Raw genomic sequence first — 20,461 nt, forward strand, 5'->3', positions numbered from 1 at the left:
TGTGTCACTTTTGGCTTATTTCGCTGCTCCAGATTTTAAAAGTGATTCTGGTATGTGAGGCTTGAGAGAGTGTGAAAATAAAACCAGCCTGTATCCACAGACCAAAGGGCTGCCACATTTAGGAGGCTAGTAACAGATCAAGCACATTACCTTTTTCACCCTAGGAGATCTACATCAGATATCCACAAATGATATCTTTCTTCACATCTGTCAGAGATCTTTGTTTAAAAAAAAAAATGAAAGAAAGAAATTTCTTAAAAAACTTTTCTGGTTGATGATGCTTCTGTGTTTATTTTAATTTTTTTTTAATGTTTATTTATTTTTGAGACAGAGAGAGACAGAGCATGAACAGGGGAGGAGCAGAGAGAGAGGGAGACACAGAATCTGAAATGGGCTCCAGGCTCTGAGCTGTCAGCACAGAGCCCAACGCGGGGCTCGAACTCACAGACCGTTAGATCATGACCTGAGCCGAAGTCGGACGCTTAACTGACTGAGCCACCCAGGCGCCCCAATGCTTCTGTGTTTAAATGCTATGCCAAAAAGACTATTTTGAGCAAATGGAGGATTTAAAAATCTTCGCATCATTCATTCAAACCAATATATGGAAATTATTCAGAGTAATACTTGTTTTCAGGTAAAGAAGATTCTTAACTTATGTGCAAATCTGGTCAGTTTTGCTAGGTTTAGAAAGTATCCTAGGGAGTCGCTGCAATTAGTTCAAACTTCCCAACTAGGAATTCATTTGGTCTTTCAAATAATATGCATAAGCATCTCCTGGAAGAATGAAGCTGTAAGATGTATTTAGAACAAAAGAAAAATGAAAGGAGGAAAGAGCACAGCTTTTTTCTTATGTAGAAAAAATTGTGTACATTATATACAATATATGATCATGAAAGCTTATTTTTAAATTTCTAAACATACATCAAAAACTGAGAAGGAAAGGTAAAAGAAAATAACACCAAGAAGAGGTTCCTAGGCGGCTCAGTTAAGCCTCCAATTCTTGGTATCTGCTCAGGTTGTGATCTCGTGGTCTTGAGATCTAGCCCTGCGTGGGGCTCCACTCTGGGTACAGAGCCTGCTTGGGATGCTCTCTCTCCCTCTCTGCTCCTCCCCCACTCACACTCTCTCTCAAGATAAATAAACTTAAAAAAAAAATAACACCATGGTCATTACCAGCTTAGTGGCCCTCAGCAATCAGAATAAGCTTAAGAAGTATGATGAAGGCTAAGCATGAAGTACGAAGAGGACAGGAAGACACCTCAGACAGATGTACGTGTGTGTCTCATCCTTTCAGAGAATATACTAAAGCATGGGCCTGGGAGACAAGCATGTCAGCTGCAGAATTTCTTCAAAGAAAAGCTGTAGCAGAGGCAAACTAGTAAGAGAGGGAGAAGACAGGACCTGTCTGGAAGCTGCACCTGCATAGCAAGCACATTCTTCTTTTTTTTTTTTTTTTTTTTTTTTTTTTTTTTTTTTTTTTTTTTTTTTTTTTTAGTGTTTAGTTTTGAGAGAGAGCGAGTGAGCAAGCAGTGTGAGTGGGGGGCGGAGAAAGGAAATACAGAATCCAAAGCAGGCTCCAAGCTGTCAGCTGTCTGCACAGAGCCTGATGCAGGGCTCAATCCCATGAATCATAAGCCTGAGTCGGGCGCTCAACCAACTGAGCCACCCAGGCGCCCCACAAGCACATTCTGATACTTAGATTGCACCATTATTGGGGGGGGAGTATTTTTAGGGACTTAATAGAAATTGAGAGGACAGCACTTCGTGTACCATTCTTGGCCAATACCTCTGAAATAGAAAGACATATCCATACTTGGGCTAGAAGGATAATTATTTCTATCACTTTGAACTAAGTGAGTTCTTCGGAAATCACTTTCTGCACTCCTAAATTGGGTTATTTTACAAATTGGGTTATATGAACTCAACAATAAAAGGAGATTTTTACTAATCTTTGATTCTCTGTATCATCCAAGTATTAGAAATTCCCTCTGATTTACGACTCTATGTTCTATTCCAGGAATATGGATCCATTCTTCTCCTCATCACAACTGAGGGGTTTAATCCTGGAGGTTTTTAAGAGAATATTGGCGATAGAAAAGCTGAGCATTAAGTGTAGGCATTAATAATGTCTTTTCACAGTGTTTTTTTTCCTTATCTTTTGTATTAGGCTTTTTAAAACAAGTGTCGTGCCTTGCTAATTAACTGTGGTAGAAAGTTATCACCTGGGTAGAACATGTTAAAAAATAACTATATATTCCTTTGCGTTGTGGTTCTTGGATGAAGGAAGAACACCAATCTTTGCCATCATTTCATCTTCCATTTTTACCCCTTTCTGTCAGCCACTCTTTTCCTTCTTGGTGTACTAGGAGAATCTTAAGAGACCACCAAACCTGAATAACTCTGATATTTAATAGGAAGATAAAGGGGTCTTTCACCACATCAGAAGCAATGCGAATTACCAAATAAACACAAGGGAGAAACCTACATTCCTAGTGCTAACACTAGACTTATGATTTCACTCTTTACAATTCATCCTTGGAGAGGGGCACATGAGTGGCTTAGTCAGTCAAGGGTCCAACTGTTGATTTCAGCTCACAGTTGTGAGATCAAGCCCTACCTCAGGCTCTGCTCTGACAGCACAGAACCTGATTGAGATTTGCACTCTTTCTGCTCCTCCTCTCACTCTCTCTCTCTCAAAATAGACAAACATTAAAAAAAATTATCCTTGGAGAAAGGGAACCCTTGTACACTGTTGGTGGGAATGTAAATTGGTACAATCACTATGAAAACAGTATGGAAGCTCCTCAAAAAATTAAACACAGAAATACTATATGATCCAATAATTCTACTACTACTTAGCCAAAGAAAACAAACACTAATTTGAAAAGACGTATGAACCCCTATGTTCACTGTAGCATTATTTACAATAGCCAAGATATGGAAGCAACTGAAATGTCCATCAATAGATGGATAAAGAAGATGTGCTGTGTACACACACACACACACAGGAATATTACTTAGCTGTAAAAATAGAATGAGATTCTGCCATTTTCAACAATATGGATGGACATAGAAGGTATTATGCTAAGTGAAATAAGTCAGGCAGAGGAATACAAATACCATATGATTTCAGCTATGTGTGGAACCTAAAAAAACAAAACAAACCAGAAATGGACTGAAGGGTACTGGTGTTTGCCAGAGGGAGGGGGAGGGGGAATGGACAAAATAGGTGAAGGGGATTGTGAGGTACTAAAGCTCAACTTTAAGTCACAAGCATGAGGAGGAGTACAGCATAGGGAGTATAATCAATGGTATGTAATAGTGTTGTATGGTGACAGATGGTAGCTAGACTTAGTGTAGTCAGTACCGTATAATGTATAGAACTGTTGAATCAGTGTTGCACACTTGAAACTAATATAACATTACGTGTCAACTATACTGCAAAAAAGATTTTAAGAAATTAATTCTTAGGCCAGGGGGTAATTTAATCTACACTTTGGCCAGACTTTTCTTGGAGGTCTGGATGTGACCAAGGAAGAACACAACTTTTCAGTTAGGAACTGTTCTCTAAGCATTTTCTAGCCAATAGTTTCCACAGTAACTTTGGATGGAAGACATCTGTCTGTGACTTCTGTTAAGAGAAGCAGGAGAAAAAGACAACTAGCATTTCTAAGTGCCCACCAAGGATGAGGCACCTAAGAATGTTTATCCCATAAAACTATTATCACCATCTTGGTAAGTCAACATTTTTACCCCATTTTATAGATGCAGAAACAAAGGCAAGGAGGGAAGAGTTATATGGTCAGATTTAAACACAAGCTTGTTCTGTTTGTCCTACGCCATGCTGTGCCATTGTCCGCAAGTATGACCACTGTAACGAGGACGACTAGCATGGGCCCCAGTCATGCGCTCAGTGATGTTAGCCACCTGACAAATTTACTACCACACTTGCATCTGTGGGTAACCGTTCCCCTCCGTTCTGAGCTCAATGAATGTGTGCAGTAAGAACAAAACAGCCCCAGAGAACATTTGGATAAATAAACAATGGGACTCAATAGGTTACAGTAAAGTTTCCAGAAAATACTGTCGGAGAAGTTCAGGATGTATATTAAGGAGCTTGGTTAATAAGAAATCAAAATTAGTGTTTTTAGGGGGGAGGAGCAGGTGTGTGTGTGTGCATGAGCACATGTGTTTACTTCATCACGGAATCAAACCAAATCCTATAAATGAGTACTGAATATATGCCTACTTGTAACATGGAGAGTGCATAGAAGGGAAAGGTATAATCCTGAAGGGCTAAGACAAGCACTTCTAATGTAAGAAATCGCGAAAGAAACTAAGACTAAGGAGGTCAATACTTTAAATAAATCCTATTTTTCACCACTAAATAGTTCACTAGATAAAAGAGCTCATTTGGTTCCCCAATTTTACAGTGTAACTAATTAGATGATAATCAACATGGTATTTGCCATCCCACGTTTAGACAATGTAGAATATGATGATCCATTACACCAATAATCAGTTACATTTAGAACTAATTATTTGAAATAAAGGTGAGCTCATATGCACAGAATCTGCCAATATTCTCAAAGGAAAACATTACTGGGGCACCTGAGTGGCTCAGGCAGTTGGGCGTCCAACTTCAGCTCAGGTCATGATCTCATAGCTTATGAGTTCGAGCCCCGCATCGGGCTCTGTGCTGACAGCCCAGAGTCTGAAGCCTGCTTCAGATTCTGTGTCTCCCTCTCTCTCTGCCCCTCCCCCACTCATGCTCTGTCTCCTTCAAAAATAAATAAACATTAAAAAATATTTTTTAAAAAAAGGAAAACATTATTCGGTGAAAAAAAGATTCTTTCATTTTCTCTTGTGAAAAGAAATAAAAAGATTGAAAATATAATGACTTTAATTACAGAAAACATGGAGGCTAATAAGGATTTGAAATTTCAAATACAACTTTCAAATATTTCAAATCATATTGTTTTTTTCTCAATGATTTTTGTAGCTCCATATTTACTAAGTGAAATATAGAAGAGAAAATTAAATTGTCTTGGGATATTTCCTTGAAATAGCTTTTAAGAAAATAAAAATTTAAATGATACAATCAGAAAATATTCCTGGTTTACAACACCTTAAACTAAAGCTGTTTGCAGACAAGAAGCCATTGGAGGGGTCAGTATCCCACAGTAAGATTTCTTGGACAAAAAATGAGGATACTGGATAAACTGGTCCTGGGGAGGCATGTAGTATGACTCAGGAAGCAGAGAATATGTTGTTGGTTGATGTTGGCTGACCTGGTCCCACACACAGCCAGCAGAACGACCCTCTCAGCTCTACCTCCTGCCTGGAGCTTCTCTTCTTGCAAACTCATCTGCCTCTGTATCCATCTTTACCACTTTCCTAGAGCTAGTTTTCCAAAAAGGATTAATGCAATTCCCATGGCATAATTTTAGTGTGCAGAAGGGTGCCTGAAGCTGACTGACAGTTCTATGAAGGCAGAGTTCACCTTCTCCGTATTTACATCCAGAGTCTTGGCCCTTATTTAGGTTGTGCTAGGTTTACAGGCATACAGAAATGCACTGGAGTGTTCCTAATGTTCGATTTGGCCACCAGATGTCAGTGCATGATAACGAATGCTGTAATACCACATTAAGCCACAAAAGCTTAAAAGGCCATTTTCAAGAGTTTAATTTGCCAGAGTAGAAAAGAGCAGACAGATTTAGAGGCAGTAAATTGTGATAGTATCTGTAGAAAAGATGAGAATCACTGGACCCTACTAACCCCCAGTTATTGATACTATGTCCTCTCAGATGGGAAAATCCATGTCCCATTTTTTTTAAAAGTGTGTCTAAAATTTAGTTTTTAAAAAGTAAAATGTGCACTAGTAAGCACATACTGATGAAAGCTCAATTACATATAAATAACTTAAACTAAATCAGGAAAATCCTAGATGCAGAGTTTAAATTATCCAAAATATAGATCTATGTAAATTACTAGGCATTTAATAATCATACTGTTGTGTATATATGTGAATTAAAGAGCCAGAAAAAAAAAAAAGTGTAAGAAGGTTTTTTTATGCAAAAAATCAAATATCCCACAAACAACTGAAACCTCCCCAGATTTCATAATTGGAATTAAAAAATGTTTCGTCTTTTTAACTAAAGATTACTGTACAAAACATTAACTTTTGATACATGAAAACGAAAAGTACAGTTGTCAAGGCCTGTTCACTCTCCTCCCTCAACATGGTTCAGACCCACCCATTTATGCCATTCCTCCTCCAACAATGGATTTAGGGCACTGGTCACCTTGTTCACCATAACCACCCTCCTACACTACAGCTTTGCCTCTTCTGAGTCCATTCTTCACCCTGTAGGCAGAGGTCACTTTAAAAACACAAATTTGACCATGCATTCCCCTGCCTAGAGCACCAGCAACTTCCTAATGCCTTCAGGTTGAAGCTCAGCCCTTGGCCTTGCAAGGCCTACAGAGCACTCCAGGATCTGCCTCCAGCTCACTCAGCCAGATTTCTCCTCATTCCTGGGTTCCAGAACTGAGTATTTTACTGAATAATGCTGCCACATGAAATGGTGTTCTTTCTGAGAAATACTCATTCACACATCAGCATGTTAATTCCTACTCAGGCACTGCCTCCTCCAGGAAATCTTCTATGATTTGATCCTCCCTAATTTTACCCATCCCCCAACACACACTAGTATGTAGGTGCATACTACATAGGTAAGTGTATAGCACATCATTTATGCATCGCAGTAACTATAGCTGTTTACAGAGTATTACTCCTTTATACCTTGCAGTCCTTCCTTCTTACATCTCACTTGGCATACTGTATACTCGTAATCATCTTAGCTATCCTGTAGCTAAATCTTTTTCCAAGGCCTGGAGATACTATCTCCGCAACCCAAGGTCACACATTCTTAAAATTTTACAGAGCTTGGAGTACTAGCCACACACTGCAATCCAAGTCCTGGGCTCTTCCCAATATCCTGGGCTACTTCCAAAGGCCATTAAATGGGAACAATTTGATAGGAATATGGCAGAGATTATTGAAGAGTACTAATAGGGGTGACAGACTGGCTCAGTCAGTAGAGCATACGACTCTTGCTATTAGGGTTGCGAGTTCAAGCCCTATGTTGGGAATAGAGCTTACTTAAAAAAAAAAGTACCAATAAAAGCATTAAAGAACAACAGATACAACTCTACAGATGTTAAGCCTTCAAAAAATATTGGCATAAACTCAGACAGAAAGTTGCTGAATTTGCCTTCTTCCTCTTTTTTAGTACCTGAATTAGGAACCCAAAATTGCTTTCCAGAAGCTAAATGGTTCTACTTACTGGCTTTCATTTTTATGCATTTGGTTTGCTTCTTGCTAACTGCTTTAGGACATAAGCTGTATTTTGAATTTTCTTCATCAGTATGTTTACAGTATTTTGTCAGGGACTTCTCCTCTTTTTTCTGTCCTCATGCTAATGTAATACATAGGAAGCTTACCTTTTCCATAACCTAATGTGAGTGTTCCCACATGTCTGCAGTCAGAATGACTTTACAGAGTATCACAGGAGAAAAGGAGACCTAGGGTAAGCCTCTCTGAGAAAGAACTATGTTGATTTCCACAGTAAAAGGGAGGGTTAGAACTGGGAAGGAACTCAACAAGATGCTCTGTGAAAATGTACTACTTTCAGGAAGCATTCCTTCTCGCCTCCTTGTAGAGACCATGAGTCAATAAAACCCTTTAAGAATCATTGAGCCAGCCAGAATTCTGGTTCACGGCTCCTTAAGGGATCAGGGTTTCAACAGGAGCACCTAAGAATTAATCTCACTATTCAAAAGGTATGAAGAGAGATGTTTACAGTAGGGTGCCAACTGAAAAACTCTACTTCTTTAGTCTCCTGAAGCATAGGTCTGCACGAGGTCATGCATTTGGTCTTCTTACATAAGATACCTGTATTAGCACTCCAGCTCTCCACTGGGCCTGTATTCCAACCCTGGGTTCTAAACCCTGGGCTAGGGTTATTATGCTTGGGTGTCCAGAAACCTCCATGTCCCAAAACTGGGCTGGGGTCTTGCTGTGAAATGAGTTACCATCTTACTCCTGTTTCTTAACCATGTTTTTCCAACTAGATCTCCTAGATTGTCCATATATACCTGAGAAGTGCACATAGTTGGAATCACCTTAGGGCAGTGACCACCGTAACATGGAGATGCTCCCCAGAGGACAATTCTCCCATCAGTGCAGTTGGTCTATGTGCCCTAACCTTGTGAGATGAAGAGTTTTGCTATCCTCACTGGCCTGTGATGCAGATGCTCCATGATGTCTTATGCTCACATTCCAACACTTTTATCCACTGAATACTAGCAGTAAGATAATTACAATTAGATCCACACAATTATACTTAAAAAGAAAGAGGGAGAAAATGGAAGAAATACCAGCGGGAAGAGGGTATGAAAAATCAGGTAGAAATAGCAAGGGCAATGTATGTAGAGTTGGTATGTCATGGTGACATTTCACTCAATGTAGTTAAGGTCAGATTGCCCTACTCTTCAAGTAAAAATAAATCTTGCAAATCAGAAATAATACGAAGAAAAAAAAGAATATGGTTAATGCTATTAAAATTCACCCCACCCATTCTAAATTTAAAGTAGTTGAGAACTAGCAAGTAAAAGCACATAGACTTGGGGGTCCTTAAAGATTCAAACACAGAGTTACAGAGGAGGGGCAGTAAAAGTTGGATGACAAGGCTCAAAAAGGGAAGAGCTAGTGGTAGCCAAGACACGGAAACAAGGACTGGAATTGACTTAAGAACTGTTCTTAAAGAACTGTGTAAGGAGAAGAGTGAAGTATGAGAAAAATGGTAAATATAGTAGACTAATGCTTTATTTTCTTCTTAGACTGTAGAAGAGAAATACATTTTTCTATAGGCTGAGGGAATTTCTCCTAGTGGAGAAAGAGAAACTAAATGTCCAAGAAAATAATTACTAATCAAGCAAATACCCAGGGCAGGTGGGGAAAAGTAAGAAAATTCACAAGTAAGAAGGTAATAAAGTTAGAGGAATTTGAGATTGTGTTTACTTACTACCTGATTTAAAACAAACGTTTAAAATGCAAATAGCTACCCATTATAAAGACTGGGTCATGAATGGTGTTAATTTCCATTTTTCTCAAGTGCCTTCATCCACAAAAGAAGCTTCAAAAAACAAGATATAGTATACTCCCTTCTCTTTAAAATAGAAATTCTGTAGGAATAACTTTTAATTTTCCTCTCTCTCACTCTTTCAAGTTTTCTGGCAGTAAAAAAGACATTTTAATAAGATTTATTTCTGAGTAGTCATTATATTTTTAAACATCTTTTTAGTATTCCTTAGTAGTTTCACCCAATAAAATTAACTACCTCAAGCTGCCACATTTTGAACAGAGGCTGATTTTTCCATTGATTAGCAATCATTTTCTCTTTGCTGTTTTATCATTAGAAACTCCCTTGACAGTTTCAAGTTGTTAAAATCCTGGGTTTTTTCTTCATTCCTTTGCTCCATAAATCACTACATCAACTCTTCATGTAGGCAGAAAAATAGTGCCAGAAAATAGGTCACCATGCATTGAGCCACAATTTTAACTACCTAGATTTAAAAAAATAAATAAATAAAAAATAAAAAAATCAATCCTACAACTTAACAAATTAACGTAAAAATACTAATTTCTACCTTGTTTTTAGTCAGCTATCAAACTTTACGTCACTTCTGCATCCTACTGCCCATAAAACTGGGTTTTGCATACTGATGACTAATACAAATCGTGCTTGAAATTGAACATTAAGGCATGCTAGCCATGCTCACAATGGACTTGTGTATTTCTATAGTTCCTTTCACTTCAGGATCTCAAACATACTTTACTTTTTAAAATCTCCTTCACGTTGGCAAGTCAGTAAACCTAGCATCAGGAAGGGATATTGCCAGAAAACTAATTCACAGGAAGTTTGAGTGAGTTTCCCTCCCAATGTGGTATCAATTTGTTTAATATCTGATAATAGCTTTTAGGATATAAGACAGATGTCTGAATTCAAAAATCAATTTCAAGTCAATATGTCTGCAGAATAAAAAAAAAAAAAAAACAACCAAAGTATTCATTATGCAACTAAAGAACAAACATGGAGAATTCTGTCACCAAGAGAAGGAGAACATTAATTTTTAGTGATAATTTCAAATATCCTTAAGGACTGTCTAGATTTGCTGGTGTCAAATGGTGGAAAAACCAAATCTACAAATGGCGAATTACCTTATATCTGGTCATATTCTGTAATACTTTATTAGCATTACTATTTTTGACAAAGTACTGAAATTGCACTTACCAAATTTTTAGGAAACCATACCCAATTGAATTACTATCTATAAATCACCAATTTAGATGGTTCTCCCTGATGAATTTTGTCAATCTCTGAGAAATGAAGTTTTAAACATTTGTCAATCTCTGAGAAATAAAGTTTGAAACATTAGATAATGCTTTAGTTATTTATATAGCTTGTGAACCAGTATACATTTATTAATAAAATATTACTTGATTAATATACTTAGCTAATATATGATTGAGTGGTCTGGTATTCTATAAGCATAGAATAAACATAATACACTTATTTTAACTAATAAAATTTACTTAGTATAATAGTTAAAATACAGTGAATTACTTAGTTAATATGTCATGTTCTGTAAGAAACTTACATTTCTGTATTAACCTCCCAAAGCCGTATTTGCACAGCGTATCACTACAGTTAAAAAAACAAAATACTACATGGCAATGAGAAAGAATGAAATATGGCCTTTTGTAGCAATGTGGATGCAACTGGAGAGTGTGATGCTAAGTGAAATAAGTCATACAGAGAAAGACAGATACCGTATGTTTTCACTCTTATGTGGATCCTGAGAAACTTAACAGAAGACCACGGGGGAGGGGAAGAAAAAAAGAAGAAAAAAAAAAAAAGGTTAGAGAGGGAGGAAGCCAAAACATAAGAGACTCTTAAAAACTGAGAACAAACTGAGGGTTGATGGGGGGTGGGAGGGAAGAGAGGGTGGGTGATGGGTATTGAGGAGGGCATCTGTTGGGATGAGCACTGGGTGTTGTATGGAAACCAATTTGACAATAAATTTCATATTTAAAAATAAATAAACATTAAAAAATAAAATAAAAAAACAACACACACACACACACACACACACACACACACACACCAACATTTCAAACGTTTAAGTATTTCCAACATACTTTGCTAATAGATTTTCCCCATACAGTCTTAAGTTTTATTTTATGAGTCAAAGCCTTTTGTATTGTGAACCTCATTTTTAGTAAAAGCTCCTTTCAGTGAGAAGGTTCTGAATAAAAAGAAAATGGGAAGGTGGAGTCCTCACGCTTGGGCAGAAGGTGGCAGCAGCTGAAGGGTCTGACTGTCCTTCCAGGGAGTTCTCTGCATTCAGTGCTTCTACTCCTATTACCAGGTCCTGGCAGGGTTTACTGTTTACTTTTTGAAATTAACATAGGATTATAAAAATATAGTTTTGTCAAAATCTGACTAATCCACCTACTAATTTTAAAAACTATCATTTCATAAAATAATTTTGTATTGTAGATTGTTTGCAATTTTCTATTCTGTTTAACTTGACTAGGCATTTTTTGGTCTAATGCACACTTTTAAAATTAATGTAGCATTAGAATGTTTTAATATCGAGTACATCACCCGCTCATTTTCATCTCCTTAAAATGTGGGCTTATTCATTCTTAGTCCAGAAAAAAAACTTCATCATTACTCTGTCAAGTTGCAAAAGAACTCTTAGAATTTTTATTGGGATTGTCTGAACATTGCAAAAATTAAGAATCGATAGTTTTCCTACCCAGGCTTGTGCTATCATTGTGATATCATACCCAAAAGTAGAACTTGCCACTCAGTTTTTTTGTTTTGTTTTGTTTGTTTCTAGTCCTCCACATCTGTATCAGGATTATTTCCAACATTTATAAGGAAATAAGGAATAAAATAAAGCCAACAAACTACTTTTCATTTCTATCAACAGGATCATTTTTTTAAAAAATAGGATCTGTTTTTCCATGACTATGTTTTTGCACTTTGCAAATCTGTGGACATATGTTTATTTTAAAACTGATAACCTTACTAACTCTATTAGCTCCAATGGAGTCTCCTCAAACTTTGTGAATTACATATTAACCCCCAATACCTGTGGTAAATACTTAAATAATATTTTTTAAATGTTTATTTATTTTTGAAAGAGAGAGCGAGCGTGAGCACAAGTGGGGAGGGGCAGAGAAAGGGAGACACAGAATCTGAAGTAGTCACCAGGCTCCAAGCTGTCAGCACAGAGTCCAAAGCCAGGCCCAAACTCAGAAACCATTAGATCATGACCTGAGCCGAAGCCGGACACTTAACCAACTGAGCCACCCAGGTGCCCCTAAATTTCCAAATATCTTTAAATAAATATAATCTGTCACTTGCATGAAATCAGTTGAATGTGATATGTGAGTTATTAACTTTCTCTCCCAACACTTAACCAACTGAGCCACCCAGGTGATCCTGTGGCAGTCACTTTAAATTTATTGTATTTAATCTTGACCAAGAAAAAAAAAAAAAAAGAAAAAGAAAAAAACATAGGAAACAGTATATGGTCTAAGCTATCTCTATTATATTTTGACTAACTGAAAAAACTAAAAGAGGAGACACCCCTGGGAAAACAGCTAAGTCAAGTATCATAATTATTCCTCCATTATATCTTCCAGCTTTAGGTCTCTAGCAATCACTGCTTTGTTCCTGATTCTCTTCTCTAGCCAGTCACCTCCTGCCAAAAATTCATGTCAACAGATCCAAAAGCAAGCTCATCATCTTTCTCCACAGCTATTAAGTAACCTATTTTTCTCTTATGAATTTCTTTAATACTGTGTTTTATCACTTGAAAGGTATTTAATACATTCTACTTCTCCCATCTCCTTACAGGGAAATAGAATCCTTGAAAGCAGATACCAATTATTTTAAATCTCGGTAGTTCTCACAACACACTTAGACTCTCACACTGAACACAGAATGAGCTCAGATGAATTCCAGCATCCCATAGGTGGGTCCATATCCTGATCCAGGACAAGTGAGGGCTCTCATCCTGGGGTACTGATTACATGCATGCCTCCCATTCACTTTGATGCCATCTTCCTACTGCTTCGCTCATTGGGACACACCCCCAGAAACAGCAGGTGCAGAATGTGGGTCATTCATGGGTCCTGCAGAGGCATTACCCAGAGGGGTCTATTCAAGGAAGATGGTGATCCCATGTGGGATCAGTGGGCAACATTTGTCAATGATTTAAAATGAAGACATTGAGGGTAGTTCTTCACCCAGGCACAACATAGAGGCAACCTATACCTACACTGCTTATGACATTTGTCCCCTTAAAAATAAAGATCATCATCCAAGTGATGAATGGTCCCTAAATAACCAGTGGGATAAAAAAAAGTTAATGATTTACAGGGCTTCTGCTTGCCTAACCTCAAGTCCTCTTCAACATTGTTGTTAGATCCTTTGAATTCAAGAAAACTAGGCTCTGCCACTGTGTTGGATTCCCATCAACAGAAATAGGATATAATTTACCTTTTATCCTAAGCCTTTACGAGGGGTAAATTCATGCATGCTACTGTGGCCCTTCATCCCCAAATCATTTTTTTCAATGCAAGTGTATACCCCTCTGTGTGCACCACTGGGACACTTACATCAAACTCATTCAGAGCTGCAGCCAGCTCACCGATGCCTGTGTGGCCTTTGGCTTCATCAGTGGGCGAGGTAGCTTGAGCAGCATTGGAGATGCCAGCAATGGCTTCCTGGACTTGTTTAAACACATAGTCTCGGTTGGCTCTGGTGGCAGCAACATCTGGGTGGCGGAGAAATGCTTGGGAGGCTGTGTACAGCATTGTGGCATTCTTCTTTAGAGCCCCTCGGGCAGCTGCCATCTCATCCCGACAGTGAGGGTCCTTCAGCTCCTGTGTGTGCAAAACATGAGACCTGTCACATCCATGAAGTTTGCCATGGAAACCTTTGTTATTGAACTCTGAGTCAGACTCACAGAACTCCACTGAATTTTGTAAACCATCTACCTTCCCCTGTCCTCTCTCTAGCTGCCAGGACTTTGTGTATGGTGTTCTTTCTGCATGAAATACTGGAGTACTCCTCTTCTACCCTACCCTTTCACTCAACATGGCCCATCTTCCTGGAACCTATTCCATCCAGCTCTCTAGGCGATGTCTCCTATCTGCTCCCACAAGCCCCTATCCCCTCCTATCATCAATACTTATTATACTGTACTGGAGTTACATATTTAAGCATGTATTGTATCTATTGAGAGCAGGAAACCCGATCTTGTTTAGTGGCCCTTGACTTATTAGCAAACGTTTGGCCTATAAAAGGCACTCAAATATTGCTGGGGAAAATGTAAAAACCAAGATACAGACAAGTAGCCTGCATGGATAGGAGTTAGTTAAGCAGCAGAGGAAAACCCAGACTTCAGTCTTCTGATATTGCTTGCCCCTATATTCAATGACAATTACAAACATGGGAAATCAAACTCTTCTGATTTTTGCTTAGTGCATATCTGCCACTTCATTATCAGGTTCGGACTAGGGTTCATTTCATTTCATTTTTTTAAAGTTATCTTTAATGGCAGCTCAATCACTGAGTTTAGGGAATAAAAATAGATCAAAGGTGATGTGCCTTCCTAGTTTTGGCTGTCAAAATAATACTACTGGGGAATCTCTTGATCTTCAGCTTTAAAGAGCATTGTTAAGAAAATGTTCACATCATTTACAGAAATGTTAAAGGCAGTGCTGCTCTCTGAGGCCATGTAGGATTGCCAGCTGAGTATCTCAGAGAAATTTTTCCAGTTTCAAAACATCATTGAAGGTTATTTGAATCACTGGGGTTCAGTTTCTATTTGTTTATTCAGTATGTGTTATATGAATTACCTGGCAACAATTGTATCTTTTCTTTTGTGTGTCAAAACGACTCTGAGACAAGCATAATTTATTGGTTATCTAGGATTGTCAAGGCAGATTGACAAGTAATCATTAACTGAACCATCTATCATCTTTTGCTTATGCACTAATGAATTTAGCCCGCCAACAGGATTTCTAGTTTGAGGGCATTTCTTTTTGATCCTAAACATGAACACCAATAGGTAACCAACATGTGTGTGTACTTTCTATGCCAGATAATTATCTAGGCATTCAAAGTGAAAGGTTTCTCCCGACTAGCCATGAAGAGCCTTTTAACCTCCAGAACTCTGGTCCAGAAATTGCATATTATATTACTGGGTACCTATACTTAAAAAAGGAAGAGATGGAAGGGGGATTCTCCCCATAAAAACATTTGAGGAAACATTCCTTAATTACATTAAAAAACCCTCCAAGCAATCTAAATGTTAAATTATGAAGAATTGGTTAAGTAAATGACTGAAGCATTTATTTATTTGATAGACTCTGGATACTATAGTTTTCAATAAATGACATGAATAATATTTACAAGATAAATGAAAAGGTAGAACATAATATGCATACTTGTATGCAAAGTATGATTATAAATATGTTAAAATATGAAGATAAATAACTAAAATGCAATATACCAAAATTGTACCACTTTTTTCTTGGGTGGTTGGGTGTTCTATGGTTTTTTCCTTCTTCCAATTCTACCTGTTATCTAAATTTTCTTGAAAGAGACTGAACTAGAAGTTAATTAAAAATAAGGTATTGATGAAATAAATGATACTTATGGGTATTCTCATATAAATCTCATACATGTCCATGAATTTTAGTACACATCTATATATACACCAGTACCTGATGTTTCCATCTCCAACCCACAACTCTCTTCTATTTGACATTTTTACATGGAGAGTTCACAGGCATCTCACAATCCATGTATCTAAATATGAAACATTAATTTCTGTATCCAACTGACCCCGTCTTTCCCGTCTCTGTAAACTTACCAACATTTACTCATGTGCTGAAACCAGAACCTTAGAACTGAACTGGTTGCTGTCACTTCCTAACATGTCCAATTTAACATCAGGTCCTCCGAGTTCTATTTTCAAAATAAACTCAGATTCTTTGCAGTTTCCTCCATTTCCACCACTACAAACGAATCAAGACCACCATCTCTCACCTACTTCAGCCCCCCCCCCCAACTATAGCTGGTCTCTTCTCTTCCATTCCCTTCTGCACAACATATCTAAAATGCTAAAATACGTATTTGAGACATTGATATCAAACTTTGAACTATTCCAATACTACCCACCCACTTAGAATAAAATCCAAGACTTCTGCAAGACTCCCAATGTCCTGGCCCCTACCTTTCTTCCCAACTGCCCGCGTGGTTCACTAAGATCAAGATTCAATGGCTTTTTTCTCAGTTGTTTAAATTAGCTAAGTAGATTTCTTGGTTCTCACATTTGTGTTTCAGCGTAACTTCACTCCTACCCATCTTAACATTTTGGACTATCACACAAGAGCTCATTTGAGTTTTGCTGATTACTAAATACTTAAATCATCAAGTAATCTCAAATCACATGCGTGTGTCTCTCACACAAAGAATACTGTAAGCATGTTAGGGGCAGAAACTAGATCTTGGTCCAGTTTGTAATACCAATGTTCCTTCAACCTGGCACAGAAGAACACTCGACAAATGTTTGTTGAATAAAACTTTCTTGTTGGTCACAGACCATCTTAAATCACTAGGAATTGCTCTACGTGTTGAAGAATTATAGGAACAGTCAAGAGGACGGGTAAAGGATTTTTAACTGACCCTTTCACATTTGGAGATGTTTTTCCTAGGGGAAAATAATGAAAACAAATTCCTTGAGGATAAAATCCTAATGGTACTTGAAAAACAACTAGAATAGACTAAATTGAATGCTAGCTCTAGACAAAAGGAAGACAGAAGGCACTATGTCAGTCACCTTCATCAGAGTAACTCACACTTAACCTGTGTTATCCCACACCCCCACACATTTATTTTCTTCTCTGCCTTTCCTTGATTTTCTTTGCATAGTCTTCTTGTCTTTCATAAAGGGGTCACTCAACATGCTGCACATTTGGGCTATGCGTATGCATGATGGGGTCTACAGGGCTAGGAAACAAAAAGTGAGGGCAAAGGGTGGTGCTCAGAAAGCATCCACTGCACTACATGAAACCACTCTCCCCTCCTTTCTTTTTTCTTTTCTTTTTTCTTTTTTTTTTTTTTTTGATTGGGGAGCTTTTCTTACAGTGGAAAAAAGGTTACAGTGGTTCCCACCAGTCACACAGGAGGCCTGTGACCTACCCTAGGTAGGCAGGGGGCAGAGAGTACCCCAGGGCCCACAACGCTATGAAAACTGACCCATGTAATAAGCAACCTTTGTTGATCACAGGTTCTGAGGACATTTGCTAATTTGATAACCAGCAGATAAGGCTGATCTGTTGTTTAAGCCTACCCAGCTAGGAGGTTACTTAAACACACATTTTTCCCCCAGCATTTCCTGAATTGTCCCCACCTGTTGTCTTCTTGCTGCTACATAGTTGAGTTTCACCATTTCTTTGCCAAATTCTTTAAAGCGATTTGCAAGGTCTTGTTCATTTGTAGCATTTTTGACAGCTTCCAAGGCCTCTTCCACCTGAGGTAATAAGGAACATTTATCAATGGATAGAATTTAAATATTAAACATGTTAGAAATGGTCATTTGTTAAAAAAAAATATGCCTAGGGATTCACATTTAAATAAAATAGAAGTACCACTAATAAGTACTTATAATCAGAATATTTCTTCACAACACACAGGATATTTTGTACCCAAAAAGATAATGCCTGAACTCTTGAAGCATTAGAACTATATCAATTGTCGTTTATTGGGTTAGGATTCTGATGAGGAATACAGACTAATAATTTCACATAGACACATACAAGAAAATCGATCAAAGAAAAAAACATGGAATTTGAAAACAAATTCTAGAAATCTTCAGGAGGAAGTGCTTCACCAACGAAAACTGAAGGAATTCCCTGAAGTGTGAGTGCGCTTGAATCTGCAACCACAGTTCTTGGCAACACCTGTGCAGCCAGAGCTGAACGGCCTGTAACTGTGAACTGAGTTCACACCCTGACATCCACTGGAAAGAGGAGCTGTACACCCCGTGGAGAAGCAAGTGAATCTGAAGCCTCGTTGCCACTGAAGGTGGTGTCAGCGGGGGTAGAATGCAGGTGAGCAGAATGAGAGCAGGCATGCCTCCCTAATGATGTGCCCTGCTTCCAATTCTTGCCAACTGGATCATGCAACTTTTGCAGAGAGGTCTTAGACTTGAATTAGGAATTTCACTAAGAACTCCTTTACAGATGATTTGAGGATTTGGTGGGTGTCTGGGTGGCTCCGAGTTCGGCTCAGGTCATGATCTCACTGTTACTGGGTTCAAGCCCTGCGTCGGCTCTATGCTGAGAGTTCAGAGCCTGGAGCCTGCTTCAGATTCTGTGTCTCCCTCTCTGCCCCTCCCCCAGTCACATTAGGTCTCTCTCAAAAATAAAGTAAAAAACATTAAAAAAAATAAAATAAATGACTTGAGGATTTGGGTGGTACTAAAGTCATTCTCCAGAATGACTTTAATGTTTTTATTTATTTTTGAGAGAGCACACACATGCGGGAGAGTGGAGAGAGGGAGACAGAGGATCTAAAGCAGGCTCTGCACTGACAACAAGAGAGCCCGATGTGGGGCTCGAACGCATGAACCAGGAGATCATGACCCAGCAGAAGCTGGCGCTTCACCAAATGAGCCACCCAGGTGCCCCCTCCAGAATGACTTTACTACAGTGTGAAGATTTCCACAATTGGTAACATTAAACACCTGTGGTCTCAATTTAAATTAAAACTAAAATTGAGATATGAAGTAATCCATGACATCATCATCAGTCAACTTGCTATTTTGCCAGTGGAAATAACCAAGAAAAAAGTTCTGAGTAAGGCACAAAACAGGTATGTGTTTGCTCAATCAAAAGTTCTTCTATACAAAAAGGGACCCTAGTAGACAGACCTCTGCTAATGATGTCTTCTAATAGAAGCAACAGAAAAAGAGCAGGCAGCTCAGTCATGTGAAGTGAAGAAAATGCAGGGCCTACTGAAGAATTCTGATTAGCTCTTTGTATTTGAAGCAAGCCAAAGGGAACATACAGGGAGTTCATCGTTTGACAATGCGGAAATACAAAGGACCACTAAAACAGCTAGAAAAAGCCAGAGATTAACACAGTTCTAAGCTACAGAAATCTACCTTTGTTTAAGCTTGACACAATCACAAAGATACCTAATTCAATATCCTTATCAAGTTTCACTGAGTGGAGGAAGAGAATCGTGTATATAAACCAGTGATAATGGAGATCATCAACCTTTTTCTCTGTAGACATGCCATTCAATTTACTAAATAGGTTAACCCATTTTTATTAAGAGTTGTAGCAAGCCAGGGAAGTTATTTAGAACGCTGGTAATCTAGACTCCACATAAAATTAAGTTTCCATTCACATCTCCTATGGAAATTCTCAATCTTTTCTTAACTGTAAAAAATATAAAATACTTTCACTTCTCAATGTTAGTCTTGTTCAATTCCTATCCAGGCTCTAATAATACTCAAGGAAAAACAGTAACAATCATTGAAAAAAAGGACTGTTGTGTGTCAAGATACTTTTTTAGGGACTCAAATCAATTTACATTTTATGGTATGGAATAGGCCAGATAAAGCATTTTCATAGTTTAATTAGAATCTTATACCTCAAACCTTTAAAACAACAAATCAGTGATGTCTCACTTTCTAATAGATTTGTAATTATCTTAACACGGCTATCAACACCATCATGGAGAGGACAGCTCTTGGCAGTTAATTTGTTCCTGCTGCTTATTTGAGCTGTAAATCTTTCCGGAGGACATAAAAACTGGTTCCAGCGAAGAGCAAAATAATTATCTCAGAAGGAGCTAAATCTTGGATTTGTTTTCTAATACATATATAAAACAGGCTTCTTACTGAATATTAATCAGGCCAATTGGGAGTATCTATTTTGTTGCTTTATACCTTACATTTTCTTATCGGCCGTATCTGAAGAATCCAGATGCTGGTTTGAATCTATGTTTCTCATTCAGTCAAGTTCTTTTAAAAAGAAACACCAATGATGGGGTCTCTGTGTAAAGGTAGACTTAGCCGTACTTAGAGTTTTAATCTACAAGGATCTCCAAAGGTCAAGTAATGCAAAGTTCTCATGTAGAAACATGGGTTCAGAATCAGTCGAAGGTCTGGAAGAAATGGGACCATAGCAGAGAGTGGTGGGAGCAGACAAATGGTGGTGGTGGGGGGGGGGGCGGTGCTGAAGGAACAAGAAGGAAAAGGGGGAAAAAAAAAGGGCAGTGACCAGACACTTCTT

The 20,461-nt window shown here is 38.2% G+C and overlaps 1 protein-coding gene across 5 annotated transcripts in view; it reads right to left on the reverse strand.

Annotated features, from left to right (window-relative positions):
* The window catches only part of CTNNA2 (catenin alpha 2), a 1,102,119-nt gene that overhangs the window by 737,158 nt on the left and 344,500 nt on the right, over window positions 1–20,461 (reverse strand). For all 5 annotated transcript variants that reach the window (XM_060656428.3, XM_060656443.3, XM_060656437.3 and 2 more), the window contains 2 exons: window positions 17,569–17,688; window positions 13,763–14,029 (listed from right to left, as the gene is read on the reverse strand). In XM_060656428.3, the coding sequence (XP_060512411.1) occupies window positions 13,763–14,029; window positions 17,569–17,688 (387 nt within the window). The remainder of the gene's footprint in view (window positions 1–13,762; window positions 14,030–17,568; window positions 17,689–20,461) is intronic.

Source organism: Panthera onca, chromosome A3 (assembly GCF_046562875.1).
Source record: "Panthera onca isolate mPanOnc1 chromosome A3, mPanOnc1 haplotype 2, whole genome shotgun sequence".
Lineage (NCBI taxonomy): Eukaryota > Metazoa > Chordata > Mammalia > Carnivora > Felidae > Panthera > Panthera onca.